Raw genomic sequence first — 25823 nt, forward strand, 5'->3', positions numbered from 1 at the left:
CAACCCGGCCACAGTAGGCTTGGCGCGTTCTGCTAAACATATATACCTTGGTAAGGATTCGAACCATATCTTGGGCTACTGGCACGACACAACCTGACCTAAAGATATCCTGCGGTAGCAAGGACGAATATATATCTTGATGCACCCGGGGGCAAGACCTCCCGATGCGACATAGCGCCGTGAGGTCGTGCGACTCATTCGTGAGTGCCCCGAGATAGAAGCGTCCTATGTATATCTCCGTGACTTTATAGCTTTGCAATCCCAAATCCATCTCTCCTCTCCACCCCTAACATACCCCGCTGGATCTCTTGCAGATTCCTAGCACCACTCAGCGCCATAGTCCTACTCAATTCCCTCTCCAGAATATCCAACACCATCTCGACCCCCCTTCTCCCGTCATAAGCCAAACCCCACAGCGCCGGCCTACCAACAAGACAGAAGTCCGCACCAAGCGCAAGACACTTGAACACATCGCTTCCCCTCGTGATACCCCCATCAACAAGCACCGGCACCCGTCCCTTCACAGCATCAACAACCTCCACCAACGCCTCAACCGTGCTCGAAACACCATCCAACTGCCTACCACCATGGTTACTAACCACAATAGCATCAGCACCACCCTCCACAGCTAGCAACGCATCCTCAGCCGTCATAACCCCCTTAACCACAACCTTCATCGTACTAGTCTGCTTCCTAATCCACGGAATCGTCTCATTCCAAGTAAGACTCGGATCGTTAAGCAACCCCCTCTCCCTCGCAGCCTCCTGCACCCGATCCGCCTCCTGCCGATTTGTAGCCTGCAGCAGCTCACGGTTCAAACTCGGCTTCTTACTACGATCGGGGTCAGTATCTTCCATATTCGGCAGGCTTAACGGCGCAGGCAGGATAAGCTGTGTTTTGCGCTCATTGATTCTGTTGCCCAGCACAGGCGTATCGACGGTCACGGCTAGCGCTTTATATCCCGCTGCTTCAACCCGCCGTATCAACCTCGCGCTCTTCTCGCGGTTCTGACTGACATAGAGCTGGAACCAGAAGTGCGCGTCTGGGCCGCCCGCAGCGTCAATCACGTCCTCGCAAGAACACGTTGCGTTGGTCGATAGGATCATGAGCGTCTTCCGGCCCGTTGCAGCCCGCGCAACATCGAGCTCGCCGTCTCCGCCCACGAGTTTCTGGTAGGCGCTTGGGCTAATGCCCACCGGGAACGCGTACTCCTTACCGAAGAGAGTGGCAGCCGTGTCGATTTTAGTGACGTCCCTAAAAACACGAGGGCGGATGATCAGGCGCGTGAAGGCCTCCCTGTTACGCTGGATGGAGATCTGGTCCTCGGCGCCGGAGACGTAGTAGTCCCATACTTGTTGTTTGAGCTTGGTTTTGGCGATTGCTTCGAATTCAGCTATTGTTAGGGGCTTGTCGTCGTGGACTTCTAGGTCGGTCTTAGCCATGGTTCGGATCGATTCTATCTCTGATGGGTAGGTGCTGAAATTGCGGTAGGATAATGCTGATGCTGGTGCTGTGAATCTGTGCTCTCTACTCAACTGGAAGCTATAAGACCATGCCAGCGCTGACGGCGCAACGGTGCTAATTGAGAGAAACAGCCCGCGGGAATACCGATAGGAGTCCTTCACCGGAACGCCTTCGCTTGTGTGAGCACCTTGCGCTCGACATCTTGAAAGAGGCTTCTGTTCTAGATGACACTGATAACTTATCTCAAGACAAAAGCTCTGAATGGCTGGAGACTTTGCCGCCCTCCCCATCATCGGGCAGGCCCAGCTTTCGCCGATGCCGGCAAGACCTGCCCGTACAGGGCATCACCTTCCCCAACGATGTCCAAGACCGAGGTACTTGAGTGCCTCAGGCACCAAGATATCTCCGCGGCTCTGTCGCATATTGTTCGAAGCTTCATTCATCGAGCATCGTTGAGAAACCATAGTCGGCGATTGTAGCTATGAGCATTGCTACGAACCTATGACCGGACATGCCAGAATTTCAGGCGGGCCAGTAGACAGGACCAAAAGCGAAGCACAACCGTGAATTTCTCCACACGCTCCACGATCGTGTCCTATGCGGAGGCGGGTAAGGAGTGGTGAATGCCGAGCATAGATATTCGTGCTGGTAATTCTACTTCTCGCGGTCAAAGTACCGTCTAGAAGCCGACGTGATCATCAAATTCGCACCGGTAAGCAACGATGACTGACGAACTCATCCGGCCGAACAGATCACTAGCAGGGAAGGTCGCAATCGTGACCGGAGCAGGAGCACTAGGAGACGGCATTGGCAATGCTCGAGCCGCGGCCATTCTCATGGCAGAAGATGGCTGCAATGTTGTCTGCGTGGACCGGGACGAAGCTTCCGCTAAACGGACGGTCCAAATGATTGTGGACGAAGGCAAGGGCAAAGCGATTGCGGTGCAAGCTGATGTTACATCCCTGGCCGACTGCGAGAGGATAGTGAAGACTACTGTTGATACTTATGGGAGAGTCGACATCCTCTTCAATTGTGTTGGGGTGGGAGGTGCTACCGGCACGGCTGTTGAGGTTGACATGGCGGACTGGGCGAAGGGGCTGGAGATCAATGTTAGCTCTATGGTGAATGTGTCGAAGTTTGTGATACCGGAGATGACGAAGAATTCGGGCGAGCGTGGCTACAGAGGTTCCATTATCAACATGGGAAGCGTTGCTGGGATCAAGGGCGGCACGCCACATTTGCTGTATCCTACGGCGAAAGGGGCTATAGTCAATATGACGAGGGCTATGGCGCATCATCATGCGCCGGAGGGGATCAGGGTCAATTGTGTCTGTCCTGGTAAGAGAAACCCTTTTGCAGAAAGACAAATAGGTTTGGAATTTTACTGACAGTTACAGGTATGGTCTATACTCCCAGTAAGTCTACTCTGTTTCCTCAAGCATATTGACCCTAACATAGCAGTGATGTACGGAACGGGTATGACCCCTGAGACGAGAGAGTCAAGGAAGAACAGGAGCTTGTTGAAAACGGAGGGATCGGGATGGGACATTGGGGCTGCGGTGCGGTGGCTTGCATCTGAAGAAAGCAGATGGGTAACGGGCTTGATCTTGCCGATAGATGCTGGTGTTACTGCCGCTGTTGGTACAGATGTACCGAAGAGCGCTCATGTCAATGCACCAAAATAGATCGAGTACGTTCAAACGAAGGAGGGAACTGAAGTGTTGCAAGGCATGCTTTGATCGGTTATGCAAATGGCGATCTCGAAAGTCTTCGATGTTTCTTCTTGATACTGAACATGAATATATCACAGCTCACGGAGTCGTCAATTGCCGTCATTCTCTGTATTCATTTAGATTGTTACAACCCTTTCCCTACCGTATTTGGTGTTCAAGAGGCCTTCGGGTTCAAGCCCAATGGATTCTCGCCGTTTTGCTCTTGTCCCGCAATGGGTTCCTTCATGCGCTCCCCCTCAGCCTCTTGCTGCTTCGCCGGGCCTCCTTCCTTATTACCAAAGCCAACTCCTAATGTGTCTCCAAACCCTTCACCACTTTTCATCAAGCCACCAACAAGCGGTTCAACGAGGCCTCCCACAGGCTTGCCAACCGTCTCGAAGCCTTTGCCGGCGTATTGACCGACGGGGTTGAGCTTCCCTTGAACCCACTCGCCTGCGCTGTTGCCCATACCTTCTGGCTTCTCGTACCAGCCTGGGTGACAGTCAGCTTGCTCTAACAGATTGTCTGGGAGACATATTACCTGCTTTCTCTCCCTTAAGTTCTTCACTGCCCGTGATCTGTTGCTCTTGAGACGGCTCTTGTTCTTCTTTGTCGGCCATGTTTGATGATTCTTTCTCGCTGTTGTCTTCGAGGTTGATGCGCTGTTCGTCTGTATCAGTCATTTCAGAAGTGTTGGCGTTCTCGCAAGATGATCAAGGTCATATAGTAGGCTGCAGTACAAGGCACGACATCATAGCATTACATTGTTACACATGTATGAACAGGGATCAACTTGAAGCGACTTGTGAGTTTCGGCCTGTGATCAGGTTTTGGCGCAGGTGACGTCTCATGTGGCAGGGATGGGAAGAACTTTAGCTGACGGGTACGGTTATGTGGTAGTGCCAGTGAGGCAATTGGAGACGCCCTCGACGTCTCGTTGTCGTACTCCGTAGCAGTTTTCATACCATTGTCTCTTGCAGCTGTTCTCAACATCGGCAGCATCATGTAACATCTCCTCGGCGGATGGTTCTCAGCTCCCATGGGCAGCATCCACCTTTCTCGTTTGTTTCTCGAGCTACCTGAATGCCACTAGGGAAATACGAGATTCGGTACTGGTTAAGACCATGAATGATGGTAACGTGCTCATGTTGGGTCGAGACGCCACGAATATTGTATGGCCTTCCAGCGCAAGTCACGTCGCGAGCATTGAGGTCATTCCTACTTCATCCCGACTGCATTGTTCAGACTCACAGCATAGTAGAGTCATCTTATGTCAGGCACGTCTGGTTGTGGCTATTTGTGCTGACAATGACTATAGATAGATAGCTTGGTCTTCGCAGTCGCTCTTGCCGCCTTTGTTTGAGAAAGTCGTAAGACCGTCACAATGAAGCCAAACAATGCTGATCGAGTCGATTTACATGATATTCGAAATGATCCCCAAGTTAGGGCGGTAAAAGACATCTTACTATTCCGATTCTCGAAAGCAATTTGGCATTACCAGACCGACAACCAACACTTCTTCCTTTAGAATTTCAACAATTCCACATTCGTTGCAGACCACCTCAATCAAGTTCCAGAATCACAGCTATTCGCACACTCTGTACTATCTGCAGAACGAGATCATGCATGTCTTCAAACCTTTCGCTGTAGTTGCACTACTCTACTCTGGCCTGGTCGCTGCAGACTGCTACGACGATCACGAGTGGACTATTTCCCTGCTGAATGAAGACCCTGCTGGCTACTGGGCTGCAGTGCCAAAAGATGGGAAGAAGCACGATCTGACAGATGCGCAGTGTCTCGTCATGTTCGACCACTCATGCAAGCCCTGCAAAGAAGTCATACCTGACCGTATCGGTATCCAAAACGACTTCGGAAAGTGCAAATTGTACTGGGACGACGAGGAGACCACGACAGTTACTGCGGACGACAAAAAGGCACCTGGGATGTTCTTGTATCAGGTAACCCCCCCGCGGGCGGTTTCTGCTATGAAATGTGGATGAAAATGAGGCGATGGTCTGACACTATGAGTGGAAGTCGTGAAATGGGCGGGCAAGAGCGAGACCAATGTCCAACCCGCAAGTACTGACTGCAATGAAGAATTCTGGAACTTCTTTGCAATATGCCAACTGGGCGCACTGTCACTGCTAGGACAGTTATATGGCAAGGTATGGACAAATATTAATGTTATTGCTAATTCAGGATTCGATATCACATGTCGCTTTACAATACGTGCTCGTCGGGGTGCGGCTAACATGTATAGGTCTCGTCTCTCCATCTCGCAAACAGATTCGAGCCAACCGCCAGCCCGAACTTGCGTATGAGCCATGAAACAACCAACGGCCATGATAAATGTACGACCTTCGGTTACAGCTGGACGTAAATCCTTCACAAACTTATCACTGAGGTGGGCGTCTCAAGTATGCTTCGAGGCGCATGTCTGTCACGGACGCTCGCGATTATTGTGCTCCTTTCATGCTATTTGTTTCATTTCAACTGTATGCCTAACCCCACCAAACTTGGTTACATATATTTCAGATTGGTCAAGAATACTACCGTCCATCAAGCTCAACCACAGCTCAAGAATTACTATTGACTCCTCCAAGCAAAATGCACTTCCTCAAACTGTTCGCAGTAATGCTCACCAATAGCGTACTGGCCAGCACAACCGTTACAACCGCAAAGCACAAGAGGGAAATAACAGACACCTTCGACTGCAATGAATCAGACTTTGCCAGCAACATTACAGTCTTTCAATCCGGCGAGCCTTTTGCAGCGCTCATTCCCAAAAATCAAAGTTTCGTTAGCTGGAGCAGTGCATTATGTGGCATCACACAAGACGGGAAATGCTTCTACTGCAAGGATCTGCAGGTGGATGAATTTCACATGCCTGTTGAATTACTGCCATGTGTGGTGATATCGACGGAGGGCAAGAACGATGATGGAACCGTCAAGCTTGCTGCTCTTTCGACTGGCGACAAGAAGGAGGAGATTGGATTAGGTCTTGAGGCGGGTGACGAGCTTGTGGGTTTTATCTGTGGTTGAGTGTGGTCGCGACGTCGACGTAGGTGTGGGGAGTGAACGCTATCTCTGAATATTCCTGACACACGGATGATGCCTTCATAGTGTCTCAATATCGATTGGCTGTCTTCTGATTGACGAATTCGAAGGAAGCCGAACCTTACCTAGCGAGAGCGCGAGGACCTTCAACGCTATCTACACTGCAAACACACTGAGAAAGTGGCGACTTGCACATTTCCTTGGGAAACAACGTATTCCATGGGTTGTCACCCATATCGGCCGTGACATGCTTCAGCCTGGAATCCACAAGAGGCACTCATAATGTCGTTTCACCTTCGTTTGTGGGCGTCCACGAGAACCATAAAAGACGACCCAATTTCTGGTTCTCTCGACACCCTTATAATCATTCCACATATAGAACCTCGACTTCCTCATCCACCTATAATTCGACCTCCTCATCCACCTACAATTCGTCTTCCTCGTCCCTTGTCCACCTCAACGGGCACCCAGAGCCAAAGACTTCTTCCAGCAATACACTCGACGCCATGCGCGTCCTTTGGCTCTCTCCGTTTCTGGCTTCGGCCATGGCGGCCGCCGCAGTCACCTGTCCACCTACTCATGGCTCCAATGTTACTCTGACTAGCGGTTCCTCAAGATATGTCATGCCAGTACCTGCAAACCAGACTCAATTCAACGTCCTCGGTCCAGACCAGCAGCTTGGTTGCATTCAGATTGGGGCGAAGTACTCAATGTGCGGCCCTTGCAACTTCCCAGTCAATGAGCTCGAGGTCGCACCTGACGCAGGCCTTTGCTCTTTCAAGCTTGTGGGTAGAGACGCACCTATCTATGCTCAACACAGTGGCAGTCCTCATAAAGTCTCTCCACCGGCTCAAATCTTGGAGGTTACCTGTGGCTTGCGGTCACCTGCTTCTACTGACGACAACTACGAGGATTTATCGAGCACCCCTTCAAGCCTCCTTGAAGGCGAGGGCAGAACGACGGGCCCCAGTGAGAACACAATAGCTCGACGCGAAACTGACTCGCATTCCACTTCGGGTACGTACTCCTGCAACATCGACCCAGCGAATGGTGTCATGCTTAACAGCGACTACCGTGTGCTCTATGTCTTCCCACCTGCGGACAATCGCATATACGATCTATCAGGGGGTGGGAACAACCTCGGGTGCGCACAGCTCTCGACGAGCGGTTGGCAATGTTACCCATGTAGCTCAGAGGAGCACTTCAGATATGTGAACGTCCCGTCCATCATGGGTAGCTGCTCTTTCTATGTTCCCGGTCTGTCTTTACCGATCGTGGTAGACCCAAGCAAGAATGGTGGCGCAAACTTTGACCTAGGCAGGAAAACGGTGAAATCAATCGCCTGCGGTTACGGTGTAACTCCTGTCAGCACAGATACCATGGGCACCACTGACCTGACCGAGCGTGGAGTCACTGACCTAGCTGAGCATGCAGCCAGCGGCCAAAACACCTATTCATGCGACACTGGTGGACGCGAAGGGATCTTGCTTATGAGCAAGGCACGTGTACTCTACGTCTACCCACGTCCTGACAAACATATGTACGGCTTCGCGAAATTTCACCAGAACCTAGGATGCATCACATACTCCACAACCGGGACCAATTGCTGGCAGTGCAGCGAGTTAGAAGAGTTTCTATACGTGGAAGTGCCCGCGTCCCTCGGCACCTGCTTATTCTACACATATGACTATCCCGGACCTATCATCGAGCGGCTCAAGGACACGAACGCCCATTTGGAAAACAGAAGACTGCAGGGGGTCGCTTGTGGGTGGTCTGACGAGGAGGCCGATGCTGCGCAGCACTCCATAGGAGACACTAGCTTAGTGGGTCGAGACATTCAGGATGCCAGTTCGATCGGTCCCGTCGATGAGTCTGAGGTAGCTACCATCCCTCGACGCGATGTCAGCATGCCAGCCAAGACGCTAAATCCTATGTGCGACTCTCACGGACGCAGACCGATCATCCTCATCGGCAGTACAGGCATACAAGAGATCTACCCACCTGGAGACAAGCAGGAACATCTCGTGTTAGAGGCCAACGCTGAGATCTGGTGCTACGGAATCTGGGGTGACCGTGCGCCATGTGACGTGACTGCCACTTGGCACCAGGCATTTGTGCCGCCAGAGCTGAACAATTGCTACTTCTATCCTGGAGACAAACTTCCAATAACAGTAACGCCAGGCGAATTTGTGTTTCCTGGAGGCACACCACTGAAGAGCGTTGCCTGCGGTTAGGTGGTCGGAGAGCACATCTACAAGACAGCGCCGTGGTAGGACAGGCTGAGTAATCCCTCGTGCTCGAGCTTGGTGATTTATTGATGACGGGGGCAGTTGGCTAGAATGTTGCTTCTTGTGTTTTACCTATAGAGATGAGCTCTACTGTTCTCAGTATCATATAGAGAGTTTTAACGATTACGATTCCTGAAACGTTATGCGTCATGGCGTCGACATGTTCCTTTCGGTTGCAGGATACTGGGTATACTGTGCTGACTAACAGTCTTGCTTATCTCCAAAGCGTTCTGCTTAGGTCTCTGTACTCGTATGGTGCGTATTAATCCCGCAACGCTTTCGAGGCTTCCCATTATTTTCTTCCCGATCCAAGTCAGCAATTCAAGCTTTGTAGCGCCAGATTGAGCTCGCAAGGCGGTGCTTAGGATGCGCGGTTTGCTTTACTTGACGTCATTCCGTCTGAGCCAAATCAAAATTGCGTGCAGAAATACGAGCTAGGCTTCTGGCCCGAGACCAACAACCGCAGGTGCGGAGCGCTCTAAGCTGGTCTCGGTCTTATGCTCTATGTCATTACTGGTATGAGATCACCGTTATTGTGGGCTGAACCTTCGACCGTCACCAAAACTTTTAAATGGTGTCAGTCAATGATACAGGCGCGATGCCGTGGCCTCAGATACAGCCCTCCTACCCATCGTCTTTCGTATGCACCGTATAGTCACGGCTTTGCTGCACGCTTCATGCAATGGCCGAACCCGTCGGCATGAGCCATAGCCCTCATAGGACGTCGTCCGACAACACCCTAGATGGCGATCGCGAACACGAGCACGAGAAAACCGAGCACAAGAGCAGAGATGCTTCGGGACAAGAAGAGGAAGGGCAGCAAGGTCCCCCTAAGCCAGTGGGCTTCTTCGACCCAAGGTTACACAAGACACGATGGAATGTAGCGAAGAAATGGTTCTTGATGAGTAAGAGTTTGCTTGTGGAAAACACACTGGCAGTGAGGCTAACTCACGGTAGCAATACTCCTGATGACATTCATCTTGTGCGTTCTGTCGCTATACTGGGCTGTTCTATTCAAAGTCAACGACAATATGTCCGCCCTCACAGCGATAGTGGTTGATTTCGATGGGCAGTCGGCACCATATCAGAATGCGCAGCCAGTTGTCGGACCAGCCATGACCCAGGCAGCTCAGCAAATACGCATGCCGAAGGGGACGATCGGTTGGGAAGTCAGGTCTCCAGCGGACTTCAACTATGACCCAATCGCGGTACGGCAATTCATCTATGACGAGCATGCATGGGTCGCCGTCATCGTCAACAACAACGCAACAGCTCTTCTTCGCGATGCAGTTCAGACCGGAAATGCTCAGTACGATCCTATGGGGGCCGCACAAATAGTCTACGTTCAGGCTCGCGACGAAACCACCTATGCCAACTACATCCTGCCGCAAGTCCAGGAATACCAAACCCAGGTCACGTCCATGTTCGGTCGCCAATGGGTGGGCCAAGTCCTGTCCGATACGTCCCTCGACCCAGCAACATACGCGAATGCACCACAAGCTCTCTCGCCGGCTATCGGCTTTTCGACGTTCAACTTGCGTCCCTTTACACCCACAACTGCTACTCCCGCTGTCACGATTGGCCTCATTTACCTGATCATCATTGCCTTCTTCAGCTTCAGCTTCTACCTTCCCATTTACAGCCAGTTCGTGATTCCGAAAGATCATCCGCCGATGCACTTCTGGGAGATGATGATCTGGCGTCTGGGTATGGTGCTGTTGACCTACTTCTTCCTGAGTTTGGCATACTCATTGGTGTCGTTGGCCTTCCAGATCCCGTTTAGCAACACGTCCCCTCACGACGATGTCACCGTCGCAAACATCCCGAATGCCTATGGCAAGGGTACCTTTGTCGTTTACTGGATGATAAACTGGGTTGGAATGGCAGCGTTAGGCCTCGCTTCAGAAAACGTCACAATGGTGCTAGGACAGCCGTGGACTGCACTTTGGCTCATCTTCTGGGTTATTTCCAACGTCTGTACCTCATTCTACGCTATCCCTCTCGAGCCGACATTCTTCTACTGGGGATACGCGTGGCCCCTCCATAATATCGTGGAGGGAAGCAGAACCATATTGTTCGACACGCATAGCCGGATCGGGCTGAACTTTGGAGTACTGTTCACGTGGGTGGCGATCAACATTTTCCTTTTCTTCCCAGCAGCTGTGTTCTTCAGGTGGAGGAACACGAAGGAGCAGATGAAGCAGGTCCCGCAGAGTAACTTGAAGTGGCTGCTCGATGGATAGATGGACCCAAACTATGTTTGCATATGTGTGGCGTTTAGCATAGCGATTGCATACGGACAATTGGTTTAGATACTTGTACATCAGCAATGACAGAATATTGGATCAACACAGTTCAATTTGAATGATGGTAGGAAAGGGGTACTCATAGCTCTTGGCATGTTCCGGAACCCCCATCTCGAACTCTTAGACTGCGCTACTGGTCGTAACAGTCACCCCTATAACTCGTGCCTCGGTATGCTGGGTGGAGTGGTTGGCTTGTTGTCGCGCTGTACGAGTAATCGTTCTGTTCGCAGGATGGCAGTGCGACCACCACTTTGCGACGGCACACCTCGCCTCTGGTCCGCATGGATAGGTCGCTGGCGACCCTTTTGCGGTCGTTGCAAGCATCAAGAGATGTTGAAGATGCAGCGCGACTACTTCCCTCAGCAACGGGGCTCTTATCGCGACTGTCGAACCCTCTGAACATCACGCTTCTGGCATCGCAGTTGCTAGCCAACCCATTACTCTACCCACGACCTGTCAACCTTACGTCCTGTCGCAGTGTATTCAGTGCCTTCTACACCGCAGCCCTACGTTTTGCCGAAAACGAAAACAACGAGAAGGCGGAGCACAACCGAAGCAATCTATCGCTGTTGGAGTGGACTAAGGCTGTGATACAGGGAGCAGACGACAAGTCGCCGAGATGGAGGCATTTGCTGTTATTAGGCGGCATTCTGCTGGGCTTCGAGAACAAAGGCTATTCACATCTACCTGGGGACCTTCGACACCGGATCGAAGTTGCGCTGGTGACTGCGACAAACCTCGCACTGCATGAGAAGAATGCCGGAGACGCAAACAGTCAACTTTGCATTGTATTCGTTCTGAACACTGTCTTTCCTTTGATGTCAGACGAATCCCGGACGCGAATCGAGTATGACTTGCTGTTGCCGCAGTTGGTGGAAGCGACATATTTCTCGCCAGAAGGTCTCGAGCATGGCTACTGGTTAGGGACCATCGATGCAGATGTCCGGCAGGTATCGAAGACGCATTTCCACTGGGACGCTAGATCCATCTCAGCTGTTCGAGTACATGAGATCAAGTCGAGGGTGCTTGTGTCTGCTCTTGGACCTCTGGCGCGGTTGATAGCACATTCGGTCGAAAGCGTTCGGGACCCTAATCTGCTTGTTGCAGTCTTGGCCAGGTTAGCCGAGTTCAGCCGGAACATTGCTCTATCGTGGAGGCAGAACAAACTCTCTGAAATTGAGGTCAGTGAAGAAGGTGATTTCCTGGAGGAGCAGACTCGAAGGACTACTTTCCCGGAATTGCTGCAATTGCTCAGAAACACGATGTTCTCATTTGTGATATGCCTACGAGCTATCACTGGCAGGATCCTGCTTGATGCGACGCTGTCTTCGGACGCTAAGGCCCCGACACTTGCTATTCAGACATTGCATATCCTGCGAGACCTATACTTCATCTCTCACAGATTTGGTCAGCAATCTTCATCACAGTACATGTTCGTGAACTACACCTCGATAGATGTCCTCAACCAGTTCCCTGCCCAGGCCGAGTCATTCCTGTCCACCGTTCGGTCCACGCAAACCGGGACAATCCCAGCTCACCCTCTCGACCGCCTCAACGACCTCTTCTTCCTCAACACAGCCGAGCACTTCACTCTGAGCCTCCGGCCAGCAGCGACGGAACAACTCCTAGTCAACACTGCACTTCCGTACATCACCACAAATGGTGACCGAAGACTAAGCGAACTCTACGAAGCAGCCCACAGTGTCCTCCTAGCCGTCTTCGCCGCACCTCAAAACGGCGCAGTATCAGCACAGCATATCCCCTTCTACGTCGAGACTCTCCTGCACAGCTTCCCAACAAGTCTGACCCCGCGGCAGTTTCGACTGGCCATCAGATCGCTCCTACAAGTCTCGGCACCACCGTCGCCAATCGCTGCTTCCATGCAACAACTGCAAGAAATAGTAATGGATATGCTCAAGTCGCGCCTGCCGCAGGCATCTGAAGTGCTCCTTCCACCAGCAGATCCTGCATTCACGGAAAGCGCACCGCTCTCTGAGAAGTCTGTCTTGGTTCTGTCTATTATAGAGAATCTCAATCTGCTTCCTGTATTCTTGCTAGAGGAGTGGCTTGTCATTGCGGCCGAGTCGTTGCAGAAGCTAGGTGATCCAATTCAGAAAAATGAATGCCAGAAGAGGTTCTGGGAGGTCCTGAGTAGTGGTGAGATGGATGTTGAGAGGGCGGCTGTTTGTGTCACCTGGTGGACTAGTCGCGGTGGGAGGGAGCTGGTGTTGTTTGGCAATGAGATGCCGCAGGAGGTATTTCAGATGAGTGGTGGGTTGGCAGTGGAGAGCAAGCTTTGAGCTGGGGATCTCCCATGACACGAGAGTAAGCAGCAGCGCACCCGGCTCCCGGAGAGATGGTCGTGAAAACTCCTTCCAGCCGGGGACTCGCGCACCGAGTAGATGACATTAATGTTTATCGCTGCTCCACAACGGTAGAGGAGAGGATAGAGACTCATCGGCAAGATTGATCAACGACTCTGAGCACGGAAGCATGACACCTTAAGAGGCGGAATCACTGCATCTGCAGCTGGACTACCTCGAATCAACCAGCCAATAACTTCTCATATACCAGCTTGTTGCCCTGACCTCGGATCGAGATTCGGAATGCGGCACAAGAGCTGCCTCACGTCCATACGCGCGTCGAGGTCACAGCCGACAACACCAGGTCGGAAGCTATCTTGCAGTCCTCGATTTAGGCGAAGTCGCGGTGTCTAGTGTCTGCATTCCAAGCAGTGCTTTGTACGGAGGCGCGTCCCAAAAAAGATTACCGCGCTAATTCTATAGCGTGGGTGCTAGCAGTCGATATAATGCTTCTTGTACGTTTCGAGGGTTCGATAAGGTAGCCAGGGCCTGAAAAGCCTAAAAGAGTAGTCGCTACGGGCCTGATAGGCTTTCTTCTTCTAAGCTATGATAAGTGTCTGTAGCGCCTAGACGATCTGAAGCTTACGGGTGTCTAATGCCTAAGAAGCCTATAGGCAAATCTTAGCGCCCTTTAGCGTAAAGACTATGATTTAGCGGTGTAATCCTTTTTGGGACGCGCCTCCGTACGACGGCCCATAGCCTGCGATGAGGCACAATGACTCCCACATTATTGGGCCGTGGTGGGCAATTTGTGCACGATGTACCTGCCACGACATCGCTTGGTCAGGTCTGGAAGACGCATTGTTGATGTAATTGGGGTCAGTGCGAAGAAGGAACAAATCATGAAGGAGTAGAATAGGTAGTGTAGAATGGCAATGTAGAGCGTTCAGGGGAACACTTCGCTTTCCGGCCGTTCTATATCACCAGTAATGTATTCATGCCGTGGCCTCCAACATAGCAAAGCTTCCTACCTTCCATGTCTGACATGCTTGTCCTTTTTCGTGTGTTTTTGAGATCAGTTGGTTCTACCCATATGTCTGCTCAGATGCTGCAGCCTGAGAACTTCAGGCATAAAATTCACCAAGCCGCTAATATTCCGCCTGTCGAAGAACTCCATTTTCCAGACCTACCAAGGCTACTTAGCTCTTCCCTCCTGATATCTCCATCCGATGGCCACGAAGCGCAAGGCAGACGAAGCCTTTCCACATCCGAGGAAGACTCAGCATGTGGCACCGAGTCAGTCCGGCAGCGTGCAAAGGTCCAATGGTCCGCCACCTGGAAGGATACCCGATGCGCAAAAATCAAAACATCGAGACAGAGCAACAGCATTACTGAAGACGCGACAACAGCTCCCAATATGGCCGCACGCGGACGAGATACGGCAAAAGGTTCGCGAGAACGATGTCCTTCTCCTTGTCGGGGAGACGGGTTCAGGTAAATCAACGCAGATACCTCAGTTTCTGTACCAGGAGAAGTGGTGCCAGCCATCACCCGGGACATCCAGCACCCAGCATGCTTCGGAACAGGGGCGCAAGGGTGAGATTGGCGGTCGTATCGCTATCCTGCAGCCTCGACGGGTAGCGGCGATTTCTCTTGCCACACGTGTTGCGCAGGAGGTTGGAACGCCACTGGGTGCCTCGTCTCCAGCTAGCACGGTTGGCTACTCTGTTCGGTTCGATAATAGTGTTTCGCCTGCGACGAAGATCAAGTTTCTGACGGATGGTATGCTGTTGCAGGAGTTGTTAAGGGACCCTTGGTTGAAAGAGTATAGCTGTGTGATCGTGGATGAAGTGCATGAGCGCGGAGTAAATGTTGATCTTGTGCTAGGGTTCCTAAGGAGGATACTGGAGGCTGGTAGGGGGTATGGCAAGGGGGACGGTAGAAACGGTGTGCCGCTGAAGGTTGTGGTTATGAGTGCTACGGCAGACATGGAAGGTATCCAAGGATTCTTTGGAAGTGACTCGGACAGCACGTCAATGAATGGTACCAATACTGCGAAGCAAGTTAACGGGACTTCTGGCGCTGACGAAAGCGAATGGAACGGCTTCTCTGATGCCGAATCTTCACATGAAGATAATGCTAGCTCTCCTAGTCAGATCTCAAAGCCAATAGCCGTGGACTCCTGCTACATCAAAGGCCGCCAATACCCTGTTACGGCCCACTACACGCCAACACCCGTCACCAACATCCTCGACACAGCAATGGACCGCATAATTCAAATACACCAACACAGTCCCCTCCCAGGAGACATCCTCGTCTTCCTCTCAGGTCAAGAAATGATCGAAAACCTCGAGTCACTCTGCCATACCTATGCAACATCCCTCGTCGAGCAGCAGAAGCCAGCTCGACAGCCAGCAAGAACGAAAAAGGAGCACGCGCCCAAACTGCCCGCCCTTCAAATCCTGCCACTTTTCGCTTCGTTACCTACACATCTCCAAGCGCGAATATTCCAACCAACACCCCACTTCACCCGCCGCATCATCCTCTCCACAAACATAGCCGAAACCTCCCTCACCGTCCCCGGAATCCGCCACGTCCTCGACACAGGAAAACATAAATCGCGTCTATTTCGCCCAGGTCTAAACCTCGATACTCTACTAAGCACGCCAATCAGTCAGTCTATGGCGAAACAGCGCGCTGGTCGAGCCGGTCGAGAAGCGCCAGGACATTGTTACAGGCTATACACGGAGAAAGACTACTGGGAGCTGGAGAAAGACACCGAGCCTGAGATCCTGCAGACTGATCTTAGTTTCTTGGTGTTAACGCTTAAGGCGCATGGGGTGGATGATGTGCTTGGGTTTCCGCTTTTGACGAGGCCGCCGAGGCGGAGTTTGGAGGCTGCGTTGGAGGGTTTGTTGAATCTTGATGCGTTGGATGGAGAAACTGGGAGTATTACCGAAATTGGTAGGAAGATGGCGAGTTTGCCGGTGAGGCCGGACTTAGCGCGAATCTTGCTTGAGGGAGGGAAGTTTGGAGGGTATGTACTGGATGGAGTGGTTGATATTGTTTCGGCGCTCTCACTTGAGGAGGGGATTTTCTTGCCCATACACAGTAACAAGAGGTTGCAGAACGGGGTTAAGAAGACGACTCAGGAATTACTGCTTAACGGGAAGAAGAAGCAGGTTGATGTGGACGGCAGCGATGATGAGGACAGCAACCCTGTTGAAGCAGCGCGAAGACAGCTACTGAGCCGGCATTCCGATCACCTCACACTTTTGAATGCGATACAGGCATATGCGAACCCTAGCACACACGACCGACGAGCATGGTGCGATCAGCACGGCATATCTCATCGTGCTATGTCGAGGATCATGGATGTCCGAAAGCAGTTGAGGCAGATGATGGCAAGTTCGAGATTCCAGCTGGCGTCCTCTAAAGATGTCAACACTGACAGAGACGCGCCAATGGTTAAGGGCGCCCTAGGAGACCTTCATCGACGAGATACGACCCTCAGGTGCCTAATATCTGGTCTTTGGCCGAACATCGCCATACTCACATCACTGGCGCCTGGCCAGACGCCGCAGGGACAAGGACAGGCAGGGTCTCAGCCACAAAATCCGAATCAAAGAGCGCCGTATACGACGCTGCTCACGAATCAGGGTATTCACATCCATCCCAGCTCTGTGATGTTCACGCAGAGGAGTACGCCAGGTCGGAGGAAAGAAGATGGGGACAACAACGGGAATGGTGCTGCAAGTGGTGGACGAAGACGCCAGGGTGCCGCAGCGGGAACGAGCGGAATGCCAAGGGCGATCATATTCACGGATCTGATATATACGAGCAAGCCGTATGCAAGGAATGTGTCTGCGGTTGAGCTGAGCTGGGTTGCGGAAATGGGGAAGCTGAGTTGAGGTAACTGAGGTGTGAGCACGCAGATCCGGCTAATTTCCTCTGATGTTGTACGGTAGGCGGAAGTACTTCGAGATCAGATGTCGATACCAGAACTTGAAGCTGAGAGAAAATCGATTATGAAGCCAAAAATATAGCGGTTCAAGAGGTCTACGTGCGCAGTCGAAGGTGCCAAGACGCCAAGACTTTTACTATCATTTCACCCCACCCTGCTTGTAGGTCGAATCTTTGCGTGTCACATACGTAGCATTCTTCAACGGCGCTTCGATGTTGTTACGTTCAACTGAGATGTAAGACAAGTTAGAAACTACCAAGTCCGACACAAATACAAGGGTACTGGCGGTCAGTCAGCGCACCTGCCTATTTCGGCATGGCTCATAAGGATAGCTATCAGCGAGGCGAGGTTGGAGCTCCGATGTGGTCATTGACGAGGTGAAAAGGACTGGCGTGAGTACTTCTAGCATGACCACCCAGACGCGAGCCGTAAGTCTTTCTCTCGTTCAAGCGGGCTCCCAACAGAATGTTCCCTCTCGTGATATCAAACTTGCTGGCACTCGTGCTCTTGCCTGGCGTCTTTGCTCTAGCAGGCCTTCCCTTCCACCAAAGACACTTCCTGCCTCATGCCGGAGGCCTAACAACCAGGCAGCTTTCCAGCATTAACGGCTCCGATTACCCACCCGAATGGGTGACCATTCCGGTCGACCACTTCAACACATCCGATGACAGAACATTTCAAAACCGGTACTGGACGAACACCTCTTTCTACAAACCAGGTGGACCAATCTTCTGGTTCGACGCTGGAGAACAGAACGCTCAACCACTAGTGCCATATTTCCTCGCGGAGGTGGCAGGGCCCTCGGCGGTCATGACACTCGCGAGACGATTCGGCGGTCTTGCAGTGCTCGTTGAGCACCGATTCTATGGTGGCTTGGAAGAGGGGAGTTACCCGTATCCGATCAATGCCAGCACTGGTATGGTGTTAGATCCTCAGGGCTACGCGTACCTCAACACTGAACAAGCGCTGGAAGATACGGTCTACTTCGCTAACCACTTCGAGCCCGCGCGTTTAGAAGACCATTGGGGTGTGATGAAGCCGAACAGCACGCCTTGGATATGGCTAGGAGGCAGTTACCCAGGCATTCGCGGTTCACAGCTACGAATCAGGAACCCAGATACCTTCTACGCTACCTGGGCGAGCAGTGCTCCGACCGAAGCAGCCACCAACATGTCGTCCTACTATGCTCAAGCCGAACGTAGCATGACTCGGAACTGCTCCGCAGATTTCACAGCAGTAACAAGATACGTCGACTCGATCCTCACCAACGGCACAGAGAAGGAAATCGCAGACCTCAAGATAGCCCTCTATACCGCCATATCAGGCACACCCGCTGACCCAGTCCCCACCATCAACGAGACAGAAGCCCAATCCCTCACCCCCTCAGACATCGGCAACCTCCTCCTCACACCCTTCTCCTTCTACCAATACTACGGCTTCGAAGCCTCAGTCCTCCCCTTCTGCGACATCCTCGAGACCCAGAACCGTACCACCATCTCCACAACCGATAACGGCGGAACCGCCCCGTCGATCGCGCCCGCATCTGGCCTCTTCCTCGAGACAAACAACATAACCCTAACATGGCACAATTTCCTCACGGCCCTAGCCCAGATAGACTACGACTCCATTGAGTCACCGACGCCTCCAGATCCAGTCCAGGGCTACAGCTGGACATGGCAGTACTGCTCCGAGTACGGGTACTACCAGATCGGGAACGAATCCGATCCACATACGATCCAATCACGCTTCGTGTCGGAGGACTACTTCCAGGCCGGCTGCAACGCGACATTTCCCACGCTAGCTGAGAACGGGATCCTCCCTCCACGTCCAAACGTGAGCGCACCGAATAAATACGGCGGCTGGGATATGCGTCCCTCGAATACCTTGTTTACATCTGGGCAATATGACCCCTGGCGCGGCTTGTCACCAGCATCAACAGAGATCGACTCACCTCACCGCCGCTCGGTCCAAGACATCCCATCGTGCAACCAGCCACCTGAGCGTGATGATATCTTCGGGTTGGTCTACCGTGATATGGTTCATGTTAGTGATATGAGGTTGTTGCTCAATGAGAGTGATTACTATCATCAGAACTTTAGTACGGTTGGCTTCTCGAGTCCGATTAGTGCGGAGCCGTACTTTGCGGGGACGGCGTTGTTTGAGAGGGCGTTGGAGGAGTGGTTGCCTTGTTTTGGGCGCTAGCAAGACATGAGTGGTGAGGGTGCCAGTGTGGTGAAATGTCAAAGTCTGCTATCCACCGGAGCTCACCGAGAATGGTATGCAGCAAGCAGAACCTGTACATTGGGTCATTTGAATAGCTTCATACTTACAAGACAGCGAAGCTCGAGGTATTCCTGTGCTTGGGTGGGTTCCTGCCCAAAGCCATAGTAGCCAACTATTCATTCAGCGCCAGAAAAGAAGAAACAGTGCCTGGCTGCTACTCTTCATCAGTGCTCTCGTTGTTGCGTCCCTGCTCAAAGCTCAGCATAGCGAGTAAAACCTCGATACGTGTATCCCTTTCTATAATGCTGTGCCCGTACCAGCCTACTCGGCCTTTACCGTGTTGGGCGAACACGACTGGGCTGTTCCAGATATTCCGATTCCTGCCGCTCCCTCGTCTGCCTGGCAGGATTAGAGTATACACTTGGGGGCAGAAGGACCAGATCCTCGAAAGTGACTCTAGAAATGCCTGTATCCGTTCATGTGGCTGTGTGTGTGATATGACCACAGCTGACTGAGGATTAGGCTGGAAATCGAAACGCTGACCGTAGTTCATAGTCTGCGTTTTAAGACCTAGATTATCCGCAAAGAAGTCAGTTACCGCACGCGCAGGGAAACCCTTGTGGTCGACACAAGTCAAAACCGTGATGCCGCCTTGCAGTGTAAACTTAGCGATTGCTGCTGCGTTGACTTGGGCGTTTCTGTCAGTGTCTAATGAATGTTTGTTGAATATTGATGCTTGGATGAGAATTGCAGTCAAGTCCAGGGCGCTCAGATGAGATGTGAGCGCCTCCGTGCTTGAGGCAATCCTGACTTCAAATACTCGGTTCAAATCTGCAAGTAAAGGTTTGGCATTGCGGGCAGGCAGATTATAGTCGATCAGCAGAAGGACCTTCTCTGATGCTTGAGCCGCATGAGGCCCAGGCGACGCGAACGACGACGAAGTGGCTGGCCTTACGATTGTCGACTTCTTGCTTCTGGAACTCTTGGACGAGTATTCCATCGAGCATCTCATAGGTAGACCGTTCAAAGTCGGCACAGCTGCTGTTGCTGTTAATGGTACGAAGACTGGCGCTGTTGTTGGTGGAACAGGACTGCTGGGCGTAGACTCCGGGCGTGTAGATGCATAAGAATATCCCGATGTGCCTGTGGCATAAGCAGCGCTTCCGATGACACCGCCTGCAGCACCACCAATGAGCGATGTGGCAAGGACTTCCAAGCGAGATCGTCGTTCGTTGGTGACATGAATGGTGCCAGCATGCACATCGCCAACGACTGCATTGCCGCCGTTGATGGTGGTGCTTCCGTAATGCCCCTGCCCGCAAGAGGGTGATACATCAGTGCTGCAATTGGATGATTGATCTTGGAGCTTGCTCTTTGCGACTTGCTCCTCCAAGCACCACAGCTGATATGCTAGAACTTCCGAGGCGGCGCGTCGTTCGAGCTCAGATTCTATATCAGGACCTGCTCCTTTTTGGGATAGATTGGCGGAATTGTCTGGCTCCGTGGATGCGGATGACTGCTCCTTATTCTCAGGGGGAACGCCTTGTTGGGAATGGGGTTCTATATCCTTCTTTTGCTTGGCTGCCTCTTCTCTGCTTCTGAGCCAATCTATAAGCTGTTGCTCCGTAAGTTCTGGCCCAATATCAGCACCAAGCTTCTTGAAGACACTAAGTAGCTCTAGAAATCTTTTGAACTCGGCCGTTTCTCTTTCTCTTACCAGATACCTGCGATTCCTGAGGATAAAAAACTCATGAGCGCACTCTTGCAATCGGGTCCATTGGTACGGCTTGACCTTTCGATGATCGATTCTACTTTGACGCGTTTCCACCTTTGCAGAATCCTTCGCTACTTGTGCAGACTTGATTCTGTCCTCGTCAAGATTGATTTCGCTTGCGTCATCGTCATCATAGCCTGCATACAGAACCTTGCGTGAGGCTTTAGACCTCTTTGACAGCTTTGGTACCGACATTTGAGCGTTAGGCACGTCTTCGAGGACAGCGGTTTCCTTATCCGACACGAGCGCCTCTAAGTGCTTGCATTTGCTGCCCAAGGTCGGTCTTTTTACACGCGCAAGTTATGCGTTGATGCGTTGATGCGTTGATGCGTTGGGCCAGGGCCATCACGGCATTGAGTGAACCCGAAGGCCGGTGTTGTCGGTACGTAGCACATATGTACGGCGACTGAGCGCCTGCTAGGCAAGACCGGCCTGACAACAAGGATCGACTTCCGCCACCTGGCAGGCTGTAGAGGAAGCAAGGAAAGGTAGTCAAGGATAGCAGAAGGTAGGCTGAGACTCTGCGTTTGGTGGGAAGCAGAACCTCTTTGCTACCTTGCAGAAATCACAGTAGTAGCAGACGTTGGAACGCCCGGCATTAGCACCATGCCGCTTGCGTTTTTCGCAGCAGATAGTGCTAGAGCGCGATCGACGTTATTGATGGTGCTTTGCTGTACTCTAGTCCATATGACGAGCGAGGTGCGGCTGAAACTGGTTTCTAAGGCAGAAATTGGTCATCCTCTCGATCGGATGTCACGATAGGAGAACTGAGCCTGTAGACAATTTTCATGGCAGCGGTACAGCAGCTTTATGGGGTGGACTTGGTTCTTTGACTGTGCTTCTGGTGAAGGACCGATGAAGTTGTTTCGGACTTCGATGGCAGGAACGATCGTGTTGCCCAAAGTGGAGACCGGCTACTGACGCGTAACATAGCATCCGAGACGCGTTAAGTGGTAGTTGAGCGCAACGGGAACGCTGATCTTGGAACACTGCAAAGGCAGAGAAATTTCGCCATACAATCGTTCCAAAGCAATAATTATGACTTCAATGGATGAAGAATGTATGCAAGCGCTCATTCCTCGCTATAAGTAGCTGACAAGTATAGGGTCCGTCTCCGCGAACGAAGTGGTCAAACTCTCCCAGGTGCGGCCGGGCAAAGATGGAATAGAAACAATACAGGAATTCTCGCCGACCTTCACCTACCCGATCTTCGGTGAAGCAGAACAGATATTCGGCTACAAGGGGCTCGATATCAACATACAATTCGCGGCGCATGATGGCTCGCCGCACGTCAATATCTCCTACGACAAGAAATTTCCAGCCGTCAAGTCGACGCAAGCGCTGGACCTGAACAAGACATTGAAAGAGTTCTTGCCAGCAAGCGCATTCGAGCAGGACTACGAAGATCAATTACAAAACAGAACAGACGCGAAAGACTGGAAACCACCAGGCGAACTAGTCCACAAATACACCAAGAAAGACCGAAACTTCGAAGTATGGGCCGGCAGTCTCCTCGACCCCCAAGTCAACAAGCTAGTCGAAAACATCCAAATCCTCGTCCTCTTCTACATCGAAGCCGGCTCCCAACTCAACCTCAACGAAGTCCCCTGGTCCCTAGACCGCTGGCGCGTCTACTTCACCTTCGAAAAGATCGACCCTCTTACCCCCAACATCCCCCCCTACAGCCTCCTCGGCTACTCAACAACCTACCGCTTCTGGCGCCCATCCTTCCCACACCCACGACCAACAAAAGCCTCCCCCACCCTCCAAAAATACCCAGACCTCCCCCCCATAACCCCCACACAACTCGAATCCCGCCTACGCATCTCCCAATTCCTCCTCCTCCCACCCTACCAGAAATCCGGCCACGGCTCCCAACTCTACCGCGCAATCTACAACGAGGTCCTCTCGGACCCGAAAATATCCGAACTCACAGTCGAAGATCCAAGCGAGGAATTCGATCAACTCCGCGACAGCTGCGACTGGAAAACCCTCGAACCACAATTCCGCACAGCCAACATCGGCATCAACGCTGACTCTCAAAAGTCCCATAGACGAATAAGTCGTGTACCGACAAAACACCTCACGCCCCTCGACACCCTCTCCACCCTCCGCACCCTCAACAAAATCGCACCACGACAGTTCGCCCGCCTCACAGAACTATACCTCCTCAGTCTCATCCCCTTCTCCCACCGTCTCAGCGGAGGCGCAAACCTGACGAAACTCAAGATCCAGAAACATTCCAACAAAGACGCGGTGGATAGGATATATTACTGGTGGAGGGTGTTGCTAAAGCAGCGGATATGGAGGAAGAATAAGGATGCACTGGTGCAATTGGATGGGGAGGAGAAGTGGGGGGCTATTGAGGATGCGGCGAGGGGGCAGGAGGATGAGTATGAGGGGTTGTTGATGCTTTTTGCGTTGAGGGGGGCGGGGGGTGGGGGGTTAGTTGGGGAGGGGGATGGGGACGGTAGTGAGGTGGATGCAGCTTCTGGTTCGAATCCGAGGAAAAGGAAGGTGATAGACGAAGAGGACGATGATGATGAGGAGGTTGAGGAGGTGGAGGTGTCGATGCCGAAACGGGCGCGGACATAGAGTGATTGTGGTGTTTCGGTTATTGGTTTTGCTTACCCAAGGGACTAAGCTTGCGAGAGCAGCTATGTGCTATGCCGAGCTCCGATAAGTCTACTACCTAGGTGCACTTCTACCTCGGTGAAAGCAGAGATCCGGGCCTCTCACTGCGTTTAGCGGCGGCGCATGCTGATAATAAGGTCAAGCAAATGAGAAAAACGAACCTTGCTGTTGTGCAGAGTTTGCCCCTCCGAGACTCATCGAAATAAATGCTTGTTCTGTTGCAAGAAAATTGTTTCCGTCAACCGGCACGGCGGAGACGCTCAGGGCATGGTCATAGACTCATATGGCTAATACAAACACATCGGTGCAAGCCCCTGTGGCAATCGAACCGGTGACCGGTCCAGATGTCAAGCGCGAACACGAGGAATATTGTGAGCGGTCACTAAAGATGCTGTACTGCACTTGCTCGGATGATCATATCACTCGAGACTGTAAGCGGGAAGCGAAGGGCGTTGATGGGGGTGACAGACGGTCCGTCTTCACGAAGGAATTGACCCTTCCACGAGGTTATCCAGGGGCAGCCTCGAAAGTCTTGAATTAGCGAACATAATGCCTGTCAGGTTGTCCTCCAATCAATTGAGAGTAGATTTGCATCTCTTGCATTGTAGACGAGCTCAGCAGTGACTAGACGGTTGTCTTCCTCGGACCAGAAAGCGATCGCCATGAGAGGCAGTTTGAGCTTGGCGGTATCGTCGATGGGCCGTGGTGTATTGGCCGTTTATGATGGTGGCATGACTGGTTCAGAAACGGCGAAGATCGATTTATGTGCGCACAAACACATCGTCGTTGGAATATAGTATGTCCACGATTGATTCACCGTCCAGCTTCCACTAGTAAAGCCTTGTGGTATCTGGCGAACTGGGCTCTTTCGTCAGCCTCCTCCCGTGCAATCACATAGTCGTCGTCGTTCAAATCACTCGTCTCTTCCCACAGCTTGTTCAATTCTTCTTCATTGTCTCCATTGACCGCCCAGACACTCTCACGCAGCCGTTTGTTGCGCTCCCTGTCTTCCTCGATCCGCTGCTCAATAGCTCGTTTGTCGATTTTGTGGCCGTTGCTCTTTCCATCCTTTGACTTCTGGTGATGCTTGTCCCTATGTTCATGCTTCTTGTCCTTCTCCTGCCTAACAGCATCTGTTTTCTCCTCTTGGCCTCCTTCTTCGCTGAGCATCTTGCTTCGTTCCTGCTCCTTTCGTCGTAACTCACTTTCGATATTCTTGACTGCACCATCATCAAGAACACCTTTGACCTTCAGATTGTCCACCACTTTTCTCGCAACTTTGATGTTGGCACCCATACCACTTCCTCCTTTCTTGCCCTCTGTAACAACACCGTGGACGATCTTGATCATGTCTCGCTTGACCATCTCAACGTATGGTCCATGGCCTTCTGCACCACTTTTCATGGCCATGTCGCAGAAGTGCTCGAGAAAATACATGATGTTTGCCCGGCTGTTCATCGAGGTGGAGGAGCCAGAGTCCAGTGATTCGAGGATGCAGCTATGCAAGTCCTCGTCCATGTCTCTATGCTTCAGTGCGAAGGAAGCAGTTTTCATGCTGGCGGTCTGGGACGCGCTGAGATGCGTCAAGAGATTGATGAAGCGCATACGCACTTCGAATGGGTCTGCCATATATGCGAGTTGTGTGCGAGGCGACTTTAACTTTGTGCTGATAGCAGTGAAGAATTCAATATGGAGGTCGAGTTTCGTGTCAGGTAATGTCCCGGGTGTGATACAGTGGAGGCTTGTTATGAATATTTCGCATTATCGACCAGCTGTGTCAACTGAACGGTGATATCGAAAGTACAAGGCAGCAGCAGCACGGCTGACGTGACTCGATCTTCTGCTAAAAAGCGTAGGTACCTGGGCAGAGACTGATGTCGAGATGGACTTTGGTACCTCAAGCTAACACCTGAGGTATCCACAATAAATGCAGGTGAGGGGACCCTGTCCGAGGTGCACTTTCCACTCGGAAAATGTTTACACAAGAATAATGGGCAGTAGTTACCACAGAATAGTTTTGGGTGAAGTAGGAAGTACTTTATCTTGGTCGCTAAATACCTGGAACCGCCATCCTCTACGGGTTCCGAAAGTTGCGTTG

The 25823-nt window shown here is 51.9% G+C and overlaps 13 protein-coding genes across 13 annotated transcripts; 9 read left to right on the forward strand and 4 right to left on the reverse strand.

Moving 5' to 3' along the window:
• Positions 1–245: 245 nt before the first annotated feature.
• Positions 246–1442, reverse strand: PMZ80_000128 (uncharacterized protein; the record flags this gene model as incomplete). Its single annotated transcript, XM_064868582.1, has 1 exon — positions 246–1442. The coding sequence occupies one exon, from the start codon at positions 1440–1442 to the stop codon at positions 246–248; it is 1197 nt and encodes a 398-aa protein (XP_064734079.1).
• A 744-nt stretch (positions 1443–2186) lies between these two features.
• Positions 2187–3149, forward strand: PMZ80_000129 (uncharacterized protein; the record flags this gene model as incomplete). The annotated part of the gene is made up of 3 exons (XM_064868583.1): positions 2187–2802; positions 2862–2879; positions 2926–3149. 3 exons carry the CDS (start codon positions 2187–2189, stop codon positions 3147–3149), a joined length of 858 nt encoding a protein of 285 aa, XP_064734080.1.
• A 202-nt stretch (positions 3150–3351) lies between these two features.
• On the reverse strand, positions 3352–3859 carry PMZ80_000130 (uncharacterized protein; the record flags this gene model as incomplete). Its single annotated transcript, XM_064868584.1, has 2 exons — positions 3352–3668; positions 3718–3859. The coding sequence occupies 2 exons, from the start codon at positions 3857–3859 to the stop codon at positions 3352–3354; spliced, it is 459 nt and encodes a 152-aa protein (XP_064734081.1).
• A 939-nt stretch (positions 3860–4798) lies between these two features.
• Positions 4799–5176, forward strand: PMZ80_000131 (uncharacterized protein; the record flags this gene model as incomplete). Its single annotated transcript, XM_064868585.1, has 1 exon — positions 4799–5176. The coding sequence occupies one exon, from the start codon at positions 4799–4801 to the stop codon at positions 5174–5176; it is 378 nt and encodes a 125-aa protein (XP_064734082.1).
• A 342-nt stretch (positions 5177–5518) lies between these two features.
• PMZ80_000132 (uncharacterized protein) lies at positions 5519–6218 on the forward strand (the record flags this gene model as incomplete). The annotated part of the gene is made up of 2 exons (XM_064868586.1): positions 5519–5527; positions 5712–6218. 2 exons carry the CDS (start codon positions 5519–5521, stop codon positions 6216–6218), a joined length of 516 nt encoding a protein of 171 aa, XP_064734083.1.
• Positions 6219–6739: 521 nt separating this feature from the next.
• Positions 6740–8467, forward strand: PMZ80_000133 (uncharacterized protein; the record flags this gene model as incomplete). The annotated part of the gene is made up of 1 exon (XM_064868587.1): positions 6740–8467. One exon carries the CDS (start codon positions 6740–6742, stop codon positions 8465–8467), a length of 1728 nt encoding a protein of 575 aa, XP_064734084.1.
• Positions 8468–9203: 736 nt separating this feature from the next.
• PMZ80_000134 (uncharacterized protein) lies at positions 9204–10764 on the forward strand (the record flags this gene model as incomplete). Its single annotated transcript, XM_064868588.1, has 2 exons — positions 9204–9426; positions 9479–10764. The coding sequence occupies 2 exons, from the start codon at positions 9204–9206 to the stop codon at positions 10762–10764; spliced, it is 1509 nt and encodes a 502-aa protein (XP_064734085.1).
• Positions 10765–11108: 344 nt separating this feature from the next.
• Positions 11109–13127, forward strand: PMZ80_000135 (uncharacterized protein; the record flags this gene model as incomplete). The annotated part of the gene is made up of 1 exon (XM_064868589.1): positions 11109–13127. One exon carries the CDS (start codon positions 11109–11111, stop codon positions 13125–13127), a length of 2019 nt encoding a protein of 672 aa, XP_064734086.1.
• Positions 13128–14359: 1232 nt separating this feature from the next.
• Positions 14360–17041, forward strand: prh1 (Salivary acidic proline-rich phosphoprotein 1/2; the record flags this gene model as incomplete). Its single annotated transcript, XM_064868590.1, has 1 exon — positions 14360–17041. The coding sequence occupies one exon, from the start codon at positions 14360–14362 to the stop codon at positions 17039–17041; it is 2682 nt and encodes an 893-aa protein (XP_064734087.1).
• A 518-nt stretch (positions 17042–17559) lies between these two features.
• Positions 17560–19296, forward strand: PMZ80_000137 (uncharacterized protein; the record flags this gene model as incomplete). The annotated part of the gene is made up of 1 exon (XM_064868591.1): positions 17560–19296. The coding sequence occupies one exon, from the start codon at positions 17560–17562 to the stop codon at positions 19294–19296; it is 1737 nt and encodes a 578-aa protein (XP_064734088.1).
• Positions 19297–19531: 235 nt separating this feature from the next.
• On the reverse strand, positions 19532–21286 carry PMZ80_000138 (uncharacterized protein; the record flags this gene model as incomplete). The annotated part of the gene is made up of 1 exon (XM_064868592.1): positions 19532–21286. One exon carries the CDS (start codon positions 21284–21286, stop codon positions 19532–19534), a length of 1755 nt encoding a protein of 584 aa, XP_064734089.1.
• An 852-nt stretch (positions 21287–22138) lies between these two features.
• On the forward strand, positions 22139–23686 carry HAT1 (histone acetyltransferase 1; the record flags this gene model as incomplete). Its single annotated transcript, XM_064868593.1, has 2 exons — positions 22139–22151; positions 22197–23686. The coding sequence occupies 2 exons, from the start codon at positions 22139–22141 to the stop codon at positions 23684–23686; spliced, it is 1503 nt and encodes a 500-aa protein (XP_064734090.1).
• Positions 23687–24538: 852 nt separating this feature from the next.
• Positions 24539–25354, reverse strand: PMZ80_000140 (uncharacterized protein; the record flags this gene model as incomplete). The annotated part of the gene is made up of 1 exon (XM_064868594.1): positions 24539–25354. The coding sequence occupies one exon, from the start codon at positions 25352–25354 to the stop codon at positions 24539–24541; it is 816 nt and encodes a 271-aa protein (XP_064734091.1).
• Positions 25355–25823: the final 469 nt, after the last annotated feature.

The sequence above is a fragment of the Knufia obscura genome (assembly GCF_036327395.1).
Source record: "Knufia obscura strain CCFEE 5817 isolate CBS 148926 chromosome Unknown scaffold_1, whole genome shotgun sequence".
NCBI lineage: Eukaryota > Fungi > Ascomycota > Eurotiomycetes > Chaetothyriales > Trichomeriaceae > Knufia > Knufia obscura.